At 35.3% G+C, this 19,571-nt stretch overlaps 1 protein-coding gene across 8 annotated transcripts in view; it reads left to right on the plus strand.

Moving 5' to 3' along the window:
- The window catches only part of MGAT4A (alpha-1,3-mannosyl-glycoprotein 4-beta-N-acetylglucosaminyltransferase A), a 154,987-nt gene that overhangs the window by 101,952 nt on the left and 33,464 nt on the right, over nt 1-19,571 (plus strand). For all 8 annotated transcript variants that reach the window (XM_049115846.1, XM_049115847.1, XM_049115850.1 and 5 more), the window contains 3 exons: nt 14,802-14,848; nt 17,950-18,063; nt 19,481-19,556. In XM_049115846.1, the coding sequence (XP_048971803.1) occupies nt 14,802-14,848; nt 17,950-18,063; nt 19,481-19,556 (237 nt within the window). The remainder of the gene's footprint in view (nt 1-14,801; nt 14,849-17,949; nt 18,064-19,480; nt 19,557-19,571) is intronic.

Here is a 19,571-nt window from a genome sequence, read left to right on the forward strand (position 1 = left end):
TTGTCAGTCGCATATTGTATGTTAGTAGAAATTGTATAATCTCTTGGCTTATATGTCTTTTGGCCATTTATATTTATACAAATTTTATTTGTCAGTCACACATTGTATAGTAGAAATTGGTACAATCTCCTTGGAAAGCAATTTGACAATAGCTATTAAAATTTCAAGTACTGTACTCGGGGACCTAACATTCTGCTTCTAAAAATTGATCCAGTAGAAACATTTGCAAGTGTGTAAATATATTCAAGCTCATACACACTTTTATACAGCTCTTACATGTGCATTAATTAGATGAATAGAGAAAATGGTCTTGTGGAATATATTCTAAACTATTTTAGCAGATATCATGAGGATTCGGATTATGGGGATATGCCGCTTTGTCTTGTATACAGTTTTGTAAAACTAGAATACTGAGCATGTACTGGTTTTTTAATGAGAGAAAGAAAAGCCTTAACACTAGAAAGGAAAGAAATATACATTTGTGTAAAGGAAAAACTCAATTTTTTTCTTCCTTTGTAAGGAAAAACTCTATTCTTCCCTACTATGTTTCTTCTCTCGGTGTCTCTGCTTTTACACAGACACTTCATTGACACTTTTGGTCAGCAAATGTGTGGAAGCTTTTCCCCAGACCAAGGAATTCTCTGTGACAGCAGCTGGATGTCCTACAGCTTAACTGAATTCTGATGCTATCTTCCTGAAGTTAGCTACAGATCTCACAGGTTAAGGGCTTAGTTGTACCAAGTTGCTCCTTGCCCCCACATACACACGTAATTCAGATGCCAGTTGCAAGCCCTGTGTTTCTGACCAACCAGCTATAGACTGGAGGTTCCAAAGACCTCCTTTTTGGGTTTGATTAATATGCTGGAGTGCCTAACAGAACTCTGCAGAACATCTATGTTTATTAATTTATTAATGATAAAGGATACAGACAAACACCCAGGTGGGAGAGATGCATAAGGCAAAGTATGTAGGAAGGGGCATGGAGCTTCCATACTCTCTTAGGGTGCCATTCTCCCAACACCTTTATGTATTCACCAGCGTGGAACCTCCCCAACCTTGTCCTTTGGGTTTTTATGGAGGCCTCATTACAGTCATGACTTACTAAATTGTTGGCCATTGGTGATTGATTCAACCTCCCAGTCATCTCCCTTCGCTGGAGGTTGGAGGGGTGGGATTGAAAGTTCCAACACTCTGGTCACATGGTAGGGTCTCCTGGCAGCCAGCCCCCATCCTTCATTGGGGTGGATCAAAAAAGGCACCTCATTAACATAACAAAAGACAGTCTTGCTCTCATTGCTTAGGAAATTTCAAGGGTTTGGGGAGCTCTGTGCCAGAAATGGAACAAAGACCAAATATATATTTATTATTATAAATCAAAATATCATAACTTAAAATTAGTTTCAGTCTATAGGTACAGATGTGTGTACGAAACGATTCCAGACCCTCTTGCCATAGCCCTTCACCTGATCACTAAGGTGTAATAACACTGGGTTTGGAGTCAGATGACCCATATTCAGGGCCTGGATTCTGCTACTTACTGTCACTTGAGCAGATTGTTTTTTCTCTCTTCATTCTCAGTTTCATCATCTCTAAAATGAGAATTATGCTATTGAGCCTTTTAAGCTCAACAGTGTTGCAGGCAGACACAATGAGATCACACACATGGAGAAGTGTTGCATGCTGACAGTGCAGTGTGAGTGCCTGCAATATTCTGATCTCTGAAGACTCCTGAATTGCAGTATTTGTATATGTATCTATGTAGAATTTCAGTATTTGGCAGAAAGTCTGTCCTGAGCAGAACTGATTTATAGAATTCATTGAATTGCCTTTAGGCAATTTAAAAATATTAATCACTATATTTGATTCTACCTTGATTAATCGTTATTGGTCTATGTGTTTGGTAGATCAGGGTATGTTAACACTAGTAACAAGTGCATACATATTCTGTGACTAGGACCATGATCTATCTACATGTTGCATGGTTTCTAGCTCTGGATCTCTAGCGTCTTCCTAAGCCCATATTTCCAACTGCCTTCTTAATAACATTAGTTGAATGGTAAATGGTTTGATGAGCAATTTTTAATCTGTCCATAACTAAGTTAATCTGGTTTTCTCGGGCAGCCCCGGTGGCCCAGTGGTTTGGAGCCGACCTTGGCCCGGGGTGTGATCCTGGAGACCCGGGATCCAGTCCCACATTGGGCTCCCTGCATGGAGCCTGCTTCTCTCCCTCTCCCTCTGCCTGTATCTCTGCCTCGCTCTCTCTTTCTGTCTGTCATGAATAAATAAAATCTTAAAAAAAATATCTGGTTTTCTCAAACTACTTCTCTTCCAGGTTTCCCATGTGCTTATTAAAGGTTTTTTTTTTTTTATACCACAGAATTAATAAGTCTGTGTTCTAGTTATTTTACTCTCAATTTGTTATGTGGATCTAGTGTGTTTTCAGTTTTGTGTTATTCCTTAGCTTGAAATGTTGCCTCTTCCTTTCTCTTTCTTAATCATCCTTCAGGTCCTTGCTCACCCCTTCTATGAAACTTTCCTATCACCCGTATGAATTTTATTTAGAGTAAATAGGTAGAAGTAAATTGATCTTTCGCAAACATTTTTAATTTTTGTAAAGGTGTTAATTACCTTTGGTCCACCTTAATGTATGAAAAAAAAAACGTGTAGAAGAATACCTATAGACGTTAAAATGTATAATCTTTTTATGCTTGTTAGACTTTCCGTTCTTCATGTTCTATTTTTCTTGAAGGGGAGGGTCCATAAGAACTCCCCTCTGGGAAGAGAGAAGACGCAGAAAAATAGTTACTAGATCTATTTTTGTTCTTTGTTCCTCTCTGGTGATTTCTCTCTTGGGGTCAGTTGGGCATAAATGATGAGACATTTATAGAACACGCAAGGTTTTGAACAGTTGACTGTTAATGTACTGTTTGACTCTATTCTAGAATTGCAGGAGTTAAGAGGAATAAATTCCAGTTACTCTGAAGGATCCATTGTATAATGCAAGTGTGATATTCAGATTTTAAGATTGTATCATTCTTATGTTTACTTTTACCTTACTTTTACTTTAAATTATAACCTTTGTATTTTAATAATCCTTTGTTGTCCGTGTGCCTCATTATTTGTTATATATTTTATGCTGTTTTATAATATTTTTTATACTGTACCATCATTTATATTATTTCTGTCACTCACGACCATTTCTGACAAAACGTTTTCCTACTCTGGATTTTAGCAAAATTTGTTTTTCCTGTTCTGTTCTTGTATTTGGAGAATTCTCCATTTTATGAATCTTGGTGGGAAGAAACCTCTCTCCCATTATGGAACCTAAGTATCCCAGGTAATTGCTTTACCAGTTCAAGCATATGACTTAGGCTCAGCTGCTTGGGTATTCCTATCCTGGACTTTGAGTGGAGCTTAATTATTTTTTGATCACACAGAAAACCCAAAAGAATAAACAGATAAATTATTAGAAATAATAGGGGAATTTATCAAGGTGACCAAGTGAGATCAATTTATATTTCTATATACCAGTAACAAAAAAGCATTTCTTCTAAATATATTTTTCTAAAGAAGCAAGGATTCTTGAATATGTCTCTGTTTGGGATTGTGTCATGTTTCCTTAAGATTAAATTCAGGTTTCACATTTTCTTGGTGAGGAGTAGTTTTTAATTTTGATGAAGTCTAATTTAATCAATGTTTCCTTCTATGATTATTGTTCTCTGTGACCTAAGCAATTCTTGCTTAGCCCCAAATTGTGAAGATTATCTCTTCTGAAAACTTTGTTTTAACTTCTTTATTAGGTCTGCAGTCCATCTTGGGTTAATTTTGGTTGTGCAGTAACATGGTGTTCACATTCATTTTTTCCACGTGGGTGTTCATGTACTCCACTACCTGTTGTTGAAGACACTTTCCTTTCCCCACCAGATCAGTTTGATGCCTTCTTTGTAAATCCAATGACCATATAGGTTTAGGTCTTTTTCTGTTCTATTACATTGATGTGTAGGTTGATCCTTATGCAAACACCTCACTATCCTGATTACTATTACTTTGAATTAAATATTGAAATCAGGTAGGGTTAAATCCTCCAATTTTGTTGTTTTGGGATTGATCTAGATATTTTGGACATTTAGACTCCTCACAGTCATTTCTAATATCTGGTGTTGCTTCATAGTAGCAAGTGCTTCAACTGGGTGTTTTTTCTTTTAAATTAATGGAGAGATATTTGGTCACAATTTTTCAGCTGTTTTTTGGCTAGCCATATAGTTTTTTTGTTTTTGCTGAGCTTCTCCCTTTTCTCTTATATTTTTGTATAGTTGCTCTGCTGGTTCCTTTTTAATGAATCATAGAAAGAAATAGCTTATTTTTCCCCCCTCTAGGCCAATAGTTTACGTGGGGGGAGGGGGCAAAGTAGTGTTCCAGACTAGTTTTTTTCTTTTCTTTTCTTTTCTTTTTTTTTTTTAAATCAAAGACTGTCTTTGTAACTGCTACAGAGTCAGGATGCTTGCTGCAAATATAGTTAGTCTGTGCAATTCTTCAGGCTACCTCTGATTATTGGAACCACATTGAGTTCCTTTTGAGCTTAAGAAGTTTGGTTATTAATATGGATCTTACTGAAAATGGAGTTTACAGTTTTGTATCTGTTTCTCATTGATAATTCTGTATAATGTCAGTGCTTCCTAGGCAAATTCTATATAAGTGGCTTAATCTTTTCAAGTTAGACAGTTTATTGTGCTTTCGGCTAGGGATTAGTTACCTGAGTGCTTTGGAACTTTTCCACGCAAGGCACCTGAGAAGGAGGTAGCTTCTGAAACAGTTGTATTCCATCTGGTTATGTTTTCTCAAGCTCTCATAATTGTCTGTTATCTTTTTAAAATAAAGGCAGAAGTATAGATATTGTTCTAATTATTCTTTCATTCACTGAACATGTATTTATTGAAGTACTAAAATGAAAGTACTGGAAGAGATTTTAAAAAACCCACTGGATAGTAGATTATGTCCTTCACTTGTAATCTAGATTCCACAGGAATCTTTTTTCTCTTTCTTTTTGTTTTTCTGCATTAAAAAATATATATTAGTTATACACGCACATGGCTGAAGAGTCCCAGTAGTCTACAGAGTCTGTTATTCTAAACAGTAGTCTCCTGTCTTCACTTTTCCTAAAGCCCCTGCAATTTCCTTCTTTTCCCTTCTCCATTTCCCTCCCTCTGAGACCTGTTGAGGCTTCTAGCCTTGGCTGACTGGCAGTCAGGCAGAGCAGACCTCCCTATGATGCTATTCAGGTGACATTCTTTGATCTTTTCAAAGAACTAACTTTTGTTTTTTTTAATTTTTTATGGGAGTTCAATTTGCCAACATATAGCATAACACCCAGTGCTCATCCCGCCAAGTGCCCCCCTCAGTGCCCATCACCCAGTCACCCCAACCCCCTGCCCACCTCCCTTTCCACTACCCCTTATTCGTTTCCCAGAGTTAGGTGTCACTCATGTTTTGTCACCCTCACTGATATGTTCACTCATTTTCTCTCCTTTCTCTTTATTCCCTTTTAGTCTTATTGACTTCATCATTTCTTTATTTTCCTGTCATGTTAATTTCCATTCTTTATTTTTCTTCCCTTCTGCTTGCTTTTAGTTTGCTTTACTCTTTTCCTAGATTTTTAGGTTTTCCTGAAATGTTAGATACTTTTTTCTAGAATTTTTTAAAAGATTTTATTTATTTGTTTTAGGGAGAGAGGACAGCATACGTGAGAGGGGCAGACGGGGAGGGTAAGATAGAGTGTCTAGTAGACTCCATGGTAAGCATGGAGCCCGTCACGGGGCTGAATCCTGGGAGTCTGAGATCATGACCTGAGTTAAAGCCAAGAGTAAGATGCTCAACTGAATGTGCCACCCAGGCACTCCTAGATTTTCTAGATTTTTCTGAATTCTTAGGTTATTGGCTGGAGATCTCTTCTAGTAGAGGCAATTTTAAGCTATAAATTTTTCTCTAAGCACACATTAGCTTCATCTCACAAATTCTGGTATGTCAGATTTTACTTTCATTCAGACCAAAATACTTTCTAATTACTGCTTTGACCCATAGGTTATTTAGAAATGTATTTAATTTAATGTGTTTAATTTTTACCTATTTGTAGATTTCCCAAATTTCCTTCTATTGTTTTGTTTCTAACTCAGGCCTTTTAAATTTATCAGTACTTGTTTATGGACTAGCATAGGATCTATCCTGGACAAGATTCCATGTTGCTTAAAAGAATGGATTCTGCTATTGTCCAAGAGGAAGGAGTGTTTTATAAATGTCTGTTAGATCAAATTGGTAGTGTTGTTCAGGTCTTCTGTAGACTTTCTGAGTATCTGTCTAGTGTTTCTGTTTTTTATTTTAAATTACAGATTACAGTGTTAAGTGTATCAGTAATGGTTTTGGCTTATAATTTTTTTAGCATTTTTATTTTAAAATGTTATACATTTGTTACAAATCATACAATGCCAATTAGGAAGAAATTGTACATACATAATGTCCTATTAAATTTGCATGTATTTCAACAGTTATTTGCCAAAACAGTGATAAATACTAGGCATATCTTTGAATAAAACAAAACCTCAGCCCAATGAAACTTACTGGAAAGACATATTAAAAAACATACGGGGAGCCTGAGTAGCTCAGTGGTTGAGTATCTACCTTTGGCTCAGGTCATGATCCCGGGATCCTGGAATCAAGTCCCACATTGGGCTCCCCACATGGAGCCTGCTTCTCCCTCTACCTGTGTCTCTGCCTCTCTCTGTGTGTCTCTCATGAATAAATAAAATCTTAAAAAAAAAAAACCCAATACATAATACATTAAGTGGTAGTAAATGCTTGAAGAGTAAATCAGAGCAATAGGAAAGGGAGTATGAGGTTGCCAGGGGATGGTTTATTAGAGTGGTCAGGACATGTGGGTAAAGACCTGAAGGATGCAAAGGTTGATTATTCCAAGCTGAATAACAGCATGTGCAAAGGGTCTAAGGCAAGAGTATTGCTTGGCACATTTTGTGAAACAGCAGGGAGAGGCCTGTAGGGCTGGAAAAGAAAAGATGAGAGGTTCACTAGCAGGAGGAAGTCAGAGAAAGAGTGGGGTGGGCCATGTCACATAGGACGCTACAGGCCGTTTTAAGAACTTTGTTTTTACTCTAAGGGGACTAACAAGGTTTTTTTATAGGGCTGCATGGCAGATATTTTAGGCTTTGCATGCTGTGCAGTTTCCGTTGCATCTATTCAGCTCTGCTGTTGTAGCCTGAAAACAGCCAGAAATAATATGTAAATGAATGGATGGGGTTGTGTTCCAGGAAATTTTTACTTTATGAAAACAGACAGTGGGTCTTTCTTGATCTAATTAACACAAAATTTTTTGAGGATTTTAAGTAGAGAAGACACTTGATTTACTTTTCATTCCTTTAAGTTACCTTAAAATACTTTATTTTGAAGTAATTTGGGGTTTATAGAAAATTTACAGAAATAATACAGAGTATTCCCTTCACTGAGCTTGCTGTAATGCTAACAACTTATCTAGACATGTTAAGATTATCAAAACCAGGAAACAAAAATTAGTATAATATTTGCTAAACTATAGACTTTATTCAAATTGGACATTTTTTAACTGAAGGTTGTTTTTCTGTGTTAGTGTCCAGTCCTAAATATCACATTGCATTTAGTTGTTCTGACTCCTTAGTTGCCTTCTATACATGATAGTTGCTTGTACTTTTCTTGTCTTTCATGAACTTGGAGATTTTTAATGAATACACTAGTCAGTTACATTGTAGAATGTCTTAGTTTGGATTTGTTTGATATTTTCTCATGATCAGACTGTAGTCATGCATTTGTGGCAAGAATAACCTGACTTACCTTTTAAAAGGGTCACATTGGCTTCTTTGGAAAGGGAAGCAAAGAATCTACTTAGGCAACTATTATAATATCCAAGTGAGGCATAGACTAGGATAATTGAAGAGGTGGTTGAGAATTTGAATGGTTTCTAATTAGAAAAGATTGAGAACTATTGCTGTACATCAACTATTTAGGAGAAAGAAAGGAAGAAAGACTAAGATTTATTGAAAGTGAAGTGTTTGACTATTCTTTTAACAACTTGACCATTTTAGAGACTAGTAAGGCTAACTATTTGTCAGCCTTTGCTGATACATCTGCATTGAATTTAAAGTATCATAAAGCCAAACATTAGATGGCTAGGAATAGCTTTTCTTGGACCCTAGGGAAATAAAATTTATTATGAGCTGCCAGCCCTATTCTAGCACATGCTTGTCCTTTTAGTCCTTTTGATTTGTCACTTGTACACATTAACTTGCTGGAATTTTCATTGGTTCCTCATTAGGTAAAATGACAACTGTTTCAGGTCCTGAAGGACTGGACTTACCTTCCTGCTATAAGCAACTAGAAGGCTGGACAAAATGTGATTCATTTGTTCTCAGACATTGGACAGCAGACTATACACGATGGGATTCTCTTAAGACAAAAATAAATGCAGTGAATACCACATTTCCCCCAGCTTTCTGCCTGGAGATGTATTCCAGATCACAGTGCAGGAAAGGCAATCACAGAGAGTGAGTGGTTACTACAGAACAGAGTTGCAGAAAGGAAATTGCTACACAGAAAATGATGGTGCCTTTGGGTCCTTGTTGTATTGGGCCTTCCGTGCACAAGGTGAAATTCACAAGTCTGGGGGGAAGAATGATCAGGGATCTGCAACATGAACATTGCTGTTGCTTATACAGGATGACCTCTGACCATCCAGAATGGCAAGTCCTTGGTAATCACCCAGGGCATTTAATGGAGAATCCAGAGTCACTGCACTGTCTTTGAAATGATTATTCTAGACCCACCCCAGCAAAGCTTAAAAAGAGGTCTCTAAGGGATCAACTGACCCACAAATAACTGCCTCCAAAAAAAAAAGTGCCCAACACTTTTAGAAAAACAAAATTAAGACATTCACCAATGTAGCATCTGTAATGTCTATTAAATAAAAAATGGTAAGTATACCAAGGAGAGAAAAAAGTGAGCCATAACTAAAAGAAAATTTAGCTAATAGAAACAAATCTAGAAATGATAGAGGTGATAGAACTGGCAGGAAAGGATAATAAAACAACTGTTATAAACATTTTCAAGCACTTAACACAACAAGGAAGAATGGAAGATGTATAAAAGAATCAAATGGTGGAGGAACATATAGCAATGAAAAGTAAAATATCTGAAATTTAAAATTTACTGTGTAATCTTAACAGATTAGATACCACAGAAGGCAGAATAAGTAAATTTAAGAATGATAATAGAATGTACCCAAAATTAATATATATAAAAAAAAAAGACTGAAAAAGAACAGTGGTATTCACTACATTTATCTATGGGGTAATAGTAACTGATCTACCATATGAAACTCTAGAACGGAGAGGAGAAAGAAGGAATAATTGCTGAAATTTTTCCATATTTGAAGAAAAGTATAAATCTTTAGATTTAAGAAGTCCAGAAAATCCTAAGCAGAATAAACACAAAACTACTGTCAGGTATGTTATAATCAAATTGCTGAAAACCAGAGATAAAGAGAAGGTTTAGATAGAAGCCAAAGAAAAGACACATGCACAGAAAAAGATAAGAAAACTACAGTTTCTTGTTAGAAACTATGCCAGCCCAAGATGATGGAACAACATCTTTAAAGGACTGGAGGAGGAGCCTGTTTTTTCTAGTTTTAAAATTTTTAGATAAATTGTCTTAGATTTAGTCATTGTTACGAAGTATTCATGCTACATACATCCTCATGACACCCAGGTGTGTGGGCATCTCTAAAAGCAGTATACAGATACAGTGCCAGCTCTATCAAAATAACAGTGGCATTTTTCTCAGAACTAGAGCAAAGAATCAGAGATACCCTACTGGGTATCAGCTTGAGGGCCGGTCCACACTACTCCCATGCTTGGCCTTCTGCTATGTCATGGGCTTTAACTCTTGACCAGTGGGCATCTGAGTTCTAAGCAAGTTCGTTCATATTCTTTGATATTTTAAGTGTAATTTCTTTCACTACTTGATAGAATGAGTTAACAAAAAAGGAGTAAGAATAGAGAAGACTTGTACATTGCTATCAACCTAATGATACAAAATCTGAAGAGGTTATTTAGGAGGTAAATATCCAAGGTGGTGGACATTATTTTTGTGAACTTGTTTGAAAGACTATCTTTGTGGCCTGTTTGACTAATTCAGCCTTTTTTAAAAATTGAGTTATAATTGACATACAATATTATGTTCATTCAAATATCTAAGATGGCAATCCAATATTACATATTATAAAATGATCATCACAAAAGGTCTAGTTACCATCTGTCACCACACAAAATTGTTACAATATTATTGACTATATCCCTATGCGGTATATTGCATCTCCATGAATTACTTATTTTATAACTGGAAGTTTGTATCTCTTAATATACTTCACCTGTTTCACGCATCTCCCCCCATCCACCCCACTGCAGTCACCAGTTCTGTATATCCATGAATCTGTTTTTATTCTGTTTGTAAACTTGTTTTGTTTTTTAGTTTCCACATACAAGCAAACTTATATTGTATTTGTGACTTATTTAGTATAGGTCCACCACCCATGTTGTCACAAATGACAAAATTTCATTCTTTTTTATAGCTGAATACGTTCCACTTTATAGATCACATTTTCTTTGTCCATTTATCTACTAATGGACACTTGAGTTGCTTCCATATCTTGCCTATTATAAATAATGCTGCATTGAACATAGGGATAAATATATCTTTTCAAATTAGTGCTTTTTTTTTTTTTTTTTTTTTTTTAAATAAATACCCAGGAGTGGAATTGCTGGACTGTATGGTAGCTTTATTTTATTTTATTTTTTTGTGGGTCCTCTGTACTATTTTCCACAGGAGGCTGCACCAATTTATTTGCCCACCAACAGTGCACAAGGATTTCCTTTTCTCCATGTTCTTGCCAACACTTGTTATTTCTTGTCTTTTTAATTCTAGCCATCGTGACTGATTTGAGGTGGTATTTCATTGTTTTGATTTGCATTTCCCTGATAATTGTGACAGTGAGCATCTTTTCATGTGCCTGTGTGTCTTCTTTGGCAAAAATGTCTATTCAGGCTTTCTGCTCATTTAAAAAATCAGGTTGTTGAGGTTTTTGTTATTGAGTTGTAGTAGTTCTTCATATATTTTGGATAGCAACCATTCCAAGTATCTCTTCCCATTCCCATTCTCGGAATGCCTTTTCATTTTGTTGATGGTTTCCTTCGCTGTGCAAAAGTTTTGTGTAATGTAGTTCCATTTGTTGATATTTTGCTTTTGTTTCCCTTGCTTGAGGAGACGTATCCAAAAAAAATGTTACTGAGAATGATGTCCAAGTGTTTAATGCCTGTTTTTATCCTAGGAGTTTTATAGTTTCATCTCTTACTTAAGTTTTCAGTGCATTCTGAGTTAATTTTTTTCTTTTTTGGTATGGTGTAAGAAAGTGGTCCAGTTTCATTCTTTTCCATGTGATTGTGCAGTTTTCCCAGCACAACTGATCAAAAAAGCTGTCTTTACTCCTTTGTATGTTGTCTCTTTGTTGTAGATTGACCATTTAAGGGTTTATTTCTGGGCTCTCTTCTATTCTGTTGATCTGTCTTTTTCCATCAGTACCATATTGTCTTGAATACTATAGCTTTGGAATATAGTCTGAAATTGGGAGTATGTTACCTCCAATTTTATTATTCTTTTTTCTTAAAATTGCTTTGACTGTTTGTGGTTTTTTGTGTTATTTACAAACTGTAGGATTATTTGTTCTAGTTCTGAGAAAAATGCCATGGGTGTTTTGATAGGGATTGATTGACTCTGTAGACTGCTTTGAGTAGTGTGGACATTGTAACAATTCTTCCAATCTATGCACATGGTTTATCTTTCCATTTGTTTGTGTCGTCTTCAGTTTTTTTCCATCAGTATCTTGGAGTTTTCAGAGTATAGATCTTTTACCACCTTGGTTAAATTTATTCCTAGGTATTTTATTTGTTTTGATGCAATTATAAATAGGTTGGCTTTCTTAATTTTTTTTTCTGATAGTTGATTATTAGTGTATGGGAACACAACAGTATGTTAACTGTGTCGTATAATGTTACTGAATTTATGTTCCATGAAAAGAATGTGTATTATGTTGGTTTGGGGTGGAGTATTCTGTACTCTGTCCCACCAGCACTGGTCCAGTGCAGTAATATGACCTAAGCTTTTCTGTTCAGCATTCTGTTGATCTTGTATTCCCAATTTGCATTATATAATACATTCACAAATTATACATATATACTATTAATAGCATAATTATACTCCCAAAAATATTTAAAAAATAGAAAATGGCTTTTTACATTTAACTTTTTTAATCCTGTTTTTTGTAATTTACCTATTTATTAGTCATAGTTATGCAGTTTTAGAACTCAGTTTTAGAACATTTCATCACCCCAAAAAACAACTCTATACCTCTTAGCCAACCTCATTAATACCCTTCTCCCTCCAGCTCTAGGTAACCACTAATGTACTTTCTGTTTAAATAGACTGTTCAGTCTGGACATTTTATACAAATATGGTCATATAATATGTAGTTACACATTTGTAACTGGGCTTTTTTTCACTTGGCATAATGTGTTCAAGGCTCATCCCTGTTGTATGTATTAATAATATCTTAGTTTTAATATAAAAATATTTAATTTTACTTAACCATGAGGAACACTTGATTCTTCTGGAAAAAATGTTCTTTCTTTTTCTATGTATGTACACTTTTCTCCCCACCTAGCCCAAACATACCATTCACATACCCCTAGAATACATATATTTCAGTTTTATGTTCACAGATACATTCCTAAAATTGTGTGATAATACTGCCTTTTAAAAAGTTCCCACATGCCTTTCAAAAAACATCTCAGGAAAAAGCACTGTCTTAGTTTAAAGCAAGCAAACTCCCAAGATCTCAGTTACTGCCTATCTTACTGTCAACATGTAAGAGTCAGGGAGAAGCAAATAGAGGCCCTAATGGAGATAAAGATTGGGCTGTTTGTTTCTAGGCCAGTTATGCATTTAGCTTTTTTCAGAGGCTTCCCAAAACAAATCCCTTAGCTGACATCAGAAAGGATTGATTCTCTTGTACAAAAGTGACACCAGCTGCAGTCATTTAAGCAAATCTTTTGCTATTTATGTCAATTAACATGGAACATAAGGATTACAGATAATATTAGATACGATTCACTTGAATTTCATATTTTTATTTTATTACATATTACTTAATAAATCTATATTTGCATATGCTTATTCTTCTTGGCCCACCTCTTGAACAGCCTACTGGGGACAGAGCTGATCTTGTTCATCTCTGTATTCATTTTTCCTTGGCTGGGCAAATTACTGGCCCTTAATAAATGCTTATCAAATTGAATTATAGGTTGTTGCTTAAACATTAATGTCTATATAAATCAATTCTGATGATATTCTCCAAAATTATAGCTGATGAGTGGTAAGGTACTCAGTGAATAATTAAGGAGAGGTCACTGACTGATGTTTGGGTTTATATAGGGAAAGTACAGAAAGTTTTGAGTTGTGTGCCAGTTGTATCTCCGTAGTTGTTAAGAGTTTGAAGGTTGTGGTCTTAAGGTATCATTCCTCAGTCTTTAAATTTAACAGTAGAAATAGGAATTACTTTCAATTAACAGAAATTAAGGTTAAAATACTTTTCCAGAAAATCTTCTATATATACAACTTTTTATAGCTTAATAGTTTTGTAATTCCCAGGATTAAGCATTATCTTTTTGTTTCGAACTGTTTCTTCAAGTATGAAGTGTTTTGGTGGTCTTTATAATACAGATCATAATTTATGTATTATTGATTCCTTCTGACAATTGAATGTTTTAATATAAGCCATGAATGTATTTAAAATTGGTAGACAGTATTAGATTGTTATTTGTACATAATTTGTTGATTGCTTGATTGATAGAAACTGCCTGAGTACTGGGGAGGGGCAGGAAGAGAATCTTAAGCAGGTTCCATGCCCAACTCCAAGCTGGGAGCAGGGCTCAATCCCAGGACCCTGAGATTATGACCTGAGCCGAAATCAAGAGTTAGATGCTTAACCGACTGAGCCACCCAGGCGCCTCTATTTATATGTAGTTTTAAAGTACACACGTCTGATAAACATTAATTTCTAACTGTGGATAAAGCGATTTTTGACTTGGGGTCTCATTATAAGCCTAATAATGATGATAATAATACAGATGATAAAAGCTTTTTTATTACATGGTTTTATCATTTAGTGTCATAGTCTCTAAGGTATTTTTTCCTCCTGCTTGTATTTTTTTTATATATATAGGATAGGAAAGGAAGGCTCACAGACTCAGTTATACAGGCCAGGTAACTACAGAGACAAATCTTGAACTTAAGGTTTATGATTGCAAAAGGAAAAATCTTTCCCTATAGCATGGTGCATCTGTTATTTATTTATTAACTACTTATAGTTCAGTGGTTTAAAAATAAGTAGAAACAGTTTCTGTACTCAGTTTTTTCTACTGAATTAAAAACCATTGAAGGTAATAAAAACTGACATCTGCTTAATATATTAGTACATTGTACTAATGATTCAGTGATATATTGTAGTGCAACAAAGTAGAATATAGAACTGCAAATCCATAAGTTGTCTGAAAATTTAATGTAATGCTTTCGTTGAATGTTGTAATTCTTTTTCAGGATTTAATATTAACAAAATTTAAAAACATTAATGTATTGCAATTTTTTTTCTTTCCCAGACAGATAGTGATTATGTACACAGTGTTGTAGCCAACCTGGAGAAAGAGTAAGTTCTTAATTATGAAAATGGAAATATTTTATTTTATTTTATTTTTTTAATAATAAATTTATTTTTTTATTGGTGTTCAATTTGCCAATATACAGAATAACACCCAGTGCTCATCCCGTCAAGTGTCCCCCACCCAGTCACCCCCACACCCTGCCCTCCTCCCCTTCCACCACCCATAGTTCGTTTCCCAGAGTTAGGAGTCTTCCATTTTCTGTCTCCCTTTCTGATATTTCCTACCCATTTCTTCTCCCTTCCCCTATATTCCCTTTCACTATTATTTATATTCCCCAAATGAATGAGACCATATAATGTTTGTCCTTCTCCGATTGACTTATTTCACTCAGCATAATACCCTCCAGTTCCATCCATGTCGAAGCAAATGGGGGGTATTTGTCGTTTCTAATGGCTGAGTAATATTCCATTGTATACATAGACCACATCTTCTTTATCCATTCATCTTTCGATGGACACTGAGGCTCCTTCCACAGTTTGGCTATCGTGGACATTGCTGCTAGAAACATTGGGGTGCAGGTGTCCCGGCGTTTCATTGTATCTGTATGTTTGGGGTAAATCCCCAGCAGTGCAATTGCTGGGTTGTAGGGCAGATCTATTTTTAACTCTTTGAGGAACCTCCACACAGTTTTCCAGAGTGGCTGCACCAGTTCACATTCCCACCAACAGTGCAAGAGGGTTCCTTTTCTCTGCATCCTCTCCAACATTTGTGGTTTCCTGCCTTGTTAATTTTCACCATTCTCACTGGTGTGAGGTGGTATCTCATTGTGGTTTTGATTTGTATTTCCCTGATGGCAAGTGATGCGGAGCATTTTCTCATGTGCGTGTTGGCCATGTCTATGTCTTCCTCTGTGAGATTTCTGTTCATGTCTTTTGCCCATTTCATGATTGGATTGTTTGTTTCTTTGGTGTTGAGTTTAATAAGTTCTTTATAGATCTTGGAAACTAGCCCTTTATCTGATACATCATTTGCAAATACCTTCTCCCATTCTGTAGGTTGTCTTTTAGTTTTGTTGACTGTATCCTTTGCTGTGCAAAAGCTTCTTATCTTGATGAAGTCCCAATAGTTCATTTTTGCTTTTGTTTCTTTTGCCTTCGTGGATGTATCTTGCAAGAAGTTACTATGGCCGAGTTCAAAAAGGGTGTTGCCTGTGTTCTCCTCTAGGATTTTTTTTTAATTTTTAATTTATTTATGATAGTCACAGAGAGAGAGAGAGAGAGAGAGAGAGAGAGAGGCAGAGACACAGGCAGAGGGAGAAGCAGGCTCCATGCACCGGGAGCCCGACGTGGGATTCGATCCCGTGTCTCCAGGATCGCGCCCTGGGCCAAAGGCAGGCGCCAAACCGCTGCGCCACCCAGGGTCTTTCTCACATTTAGATCTTTCATCCAGAAAATGGAAATATTTTAATTACTGGTACTGGCCTTTTGCTAAAAGAAAATGCCTTTTTTCTAGTTCATTTCTCTGTGGAGTTTAGTGTTCATTGGCCACTACCATTGATCTTTTATATTTTCATAAAGTACATGCGTATATACCCAGTTTTCTGATTATGGGTAAATTGGTGTATTTCAGAATAGAAAATATTTGAATGTCCTACATCTGTAACCCTATCAAATAAATTTTAAGTCTTGAAGACAGTGAATATAGAGAGAGTCATATGTCTTTCACCCTCTTTCGACTAAGATAAAAAACTTTCTGCTGTCAGGGGTAGACCGTCTTATAGCAGTTTCAAACCTCAGTGCTAAAAACTATGGCTAAGTCTTTTCTATTCTGCAAAGATTGAGTAACAATTTATTGTGAGAAAGGCACTTAGCAGCTAACAGATGGAAAGCTTAGTTTCAGATATTGTTCATTTTTATAGTATCGCCTTCATAGTTTAATAGTGATATCCTAAAAACTAGTCTTGATAAGAGTTTATTCATTGACTTTTACTTGTTTTGCCCCAAAGATGTGACTTTTACTTAAAAAGACAAAAAGAAACAATTGTCAACTCTAGATTTAAAATAATGTGGTTCTTTATCAAAAGAAACCAGAGATTTTTAAAAATATATATGGAGTTCAGAACTAAATTGTGCATTTGTTAGATTTTTTCCCTCAAGTATTCAATTTCTTGGCATCCCTTTATATAAACACAATTTAGTATAGACTCAAATATAGGAACAGGGCAATAATTACTGACCCCTCCTCCCATAAACCACATGGGCAGGTCTGTGGGGCTCATGCTGTGATTTTGTAGTTTCTCTTCTCCCTTCATGTGTGGAAACCCCAAGCCCAGAAAAAAAGTACAGCTGAGCATGAAGAACATTTGTGTGAAGGCGGGTAGTTGCACAAAGATTTTGTGGAGATTTATGAAAATTAAATGAGGGAGAATGTAAATATGAAAGAAAGTACATTTGAGTTAGTAAAGCTGTTTACAAAAACTTTAGAACAGGTTTTCTCAACCTTGGCACTATGGACATTTTGGGCTAAATAATTTTTTGTTGTCAGGACCGTTATTCACATTGTAGGATATTTAGCAGCATCCTTGGTGTCTGCGCACTAAATGTCAATGGTACTGCCCACAGGACAACCAGATTCATCTAGACATTGCTCAATGTACACATGGAGGACAAGATGGCCCTCAGTTGAGAAATGACAAGGTTAGGATGACATGTAGTCTATAACTCACAACTAAACTGTCCTGAAAGTTGGGGCACTTTGGTTTTTGCATAAAGATATAGAAATAGACGCACACATTCCTTTGTTTTTCTTTAATTCTGTAATTTTCTGTGATACCTTGATTTAATTTTTTAAAAATTTTCCTATTTTTTAGGAATATTCCTGCAGCTGGCCTAGAATTTCTATATTTCTCTAAGGATAGTAGCATTTTACGCTGTTTTAAAAGCATTATTTAAAAATAAAAACTTCATGTTATTGGAAAAAATTTGTATTTTCTGGCAAGTAAAACCAATAATGAGCTACTTCTATGAGCACACAGTGACCATAACAGTATGCCTTACTGATATGTTTTATGTTAAACACAGTAAATTGAGCATTATGATAAAATCCCACAGAATTTAAATAATTCAGCTAACCTTTCTTTTGGCAGATTTTCTAAAGAAATCACTTCTGGCTTGGTGGAAATAATATCACCTCCTGAAAGCTATTATCCTGACCTGACAAACTTAAAGGAGACATTTGGAGACTCCAAAGAAAGAGTAAGGTGAGCCTGTGTTGTTTAAGATCTCCCACCCTTGTGAGTATGATGTGTAATAAATGTAGCTCTCCTTTACAGAAATATAATATGTTTTAAGGTTGAGCTAATTTGTGAGAGCTTATGAATTTTTGGTTATTTGTTTGGAAATTCTGTGGAGTTTCTAACAAGAGATTGAATTTGGTATGCTCAATAACTTTTATAACTGCTCTTCTGTGGGGTTGTAACTTTTCCTAAGAGTATATTCAGAATAATTCAAAAGCTAGTTTAGATAGAAACTTCATATCTGTATGAAAAATAAATGAGAACTGATTCAGTGGAAGTGATAAAAACAATATTACTGTTCTGCAGAATTACACTGTAATAATGTAAAAATCCAGTCAACTGGATTTATTTGTCTCTAAATCTATTAAGAATGCTGTAATCTAAGAGATCCTGATATTAGTTTTGGATTTTATATAACTAGAAAAAAGGAAAAAAAATAGTGTTGGGGGAGAGATTTATTATATTTCTTGAGTTGTTAATTTGAAAGATAGATCCACATAGTTGGTTGTCTCTCAATAAATACAGTTTTAGTCTTACAAAATTTAGGAATGAATTTGGTGAAAAATTCTAGGTCTTATTAAATTCAGAACAGCTTACAAGGTATATTCTGGAGAAGTTTACTTAGTATGAGTTAAACCTTTTATTTTATGTTTTTTTTCCCTTTAACTAGCTTTACAACCACTTCTATTGTTCAACATTAGTCTTTCTGTAGGCTACCAGGAATTCAGTAAAAGGACTTAATATTGTAAACCTTAAAGTATTTTGTTTTTTTTTTAAGCATTCAGTACAATGTTTATTAATTTCTGCCTTTATGCAAAGCACAGTCCTAGGCACCAAAGCAGTGATCCCCAAAGCATGAGTTCCCAGAGACATTAATATGTTACATTTTTTAAAACGGCCTGTGGTCAAAGAAGTTTGGGAAGTTGGACTAAAAAGATTTTTTTTTAACAAATGTATTTACTGTTGGATGTTTCAACATCTTCTAATATACTAATATGCCTCTAATATATACTAGTGCTTCTAATATGTCTCCAAAAGGGGAATATAAGTGCTTCCCAAATTTACTTGCTTTAGACTCCTTTTTCCCTCAGGACATCTTGATTAGTGTTTCAGTAAAGGTTTCATTAGAGAAAAGTTAATTCTCTTTCATGCTCCCCTACATGGGTGTATCGTGTGTGTATGTATATTTGTGTATCTATGGGTAGACAGATATTTTGTGTGTGTGTGTGTGTATGACTATATATAGTCTATGTATATGTAATGTGTATGTGTATTATTAAAATGTAACATGCAATATGTGTTATAAAATATTTACACTTAATCTTATTTTGCTAAATTTGAGTCTGATTCCTAACTTACTTTTGAAAATTTTTTATTTCAGATGGAGAACAAAGCAAAACCTAGATTATTGTTTTCTAATGATGTATGCTCAGGAAAAGGGAATATATTATATTCAGGTAAGTGTGGCTTGT

The sequence above is a fragment of the Canis lupus genome, chromosome 10 (assembly GCF_003254725.2).
Source record: "Canis lupus dingo isolate Sandy chromosome 10, ASM325472v2, whole genome shotgun sequence".
NCBI lineage: Eukaryota > Metazoa > Chordata > Mammalia > Carnivora > Canidae > Canis > Canis lupus.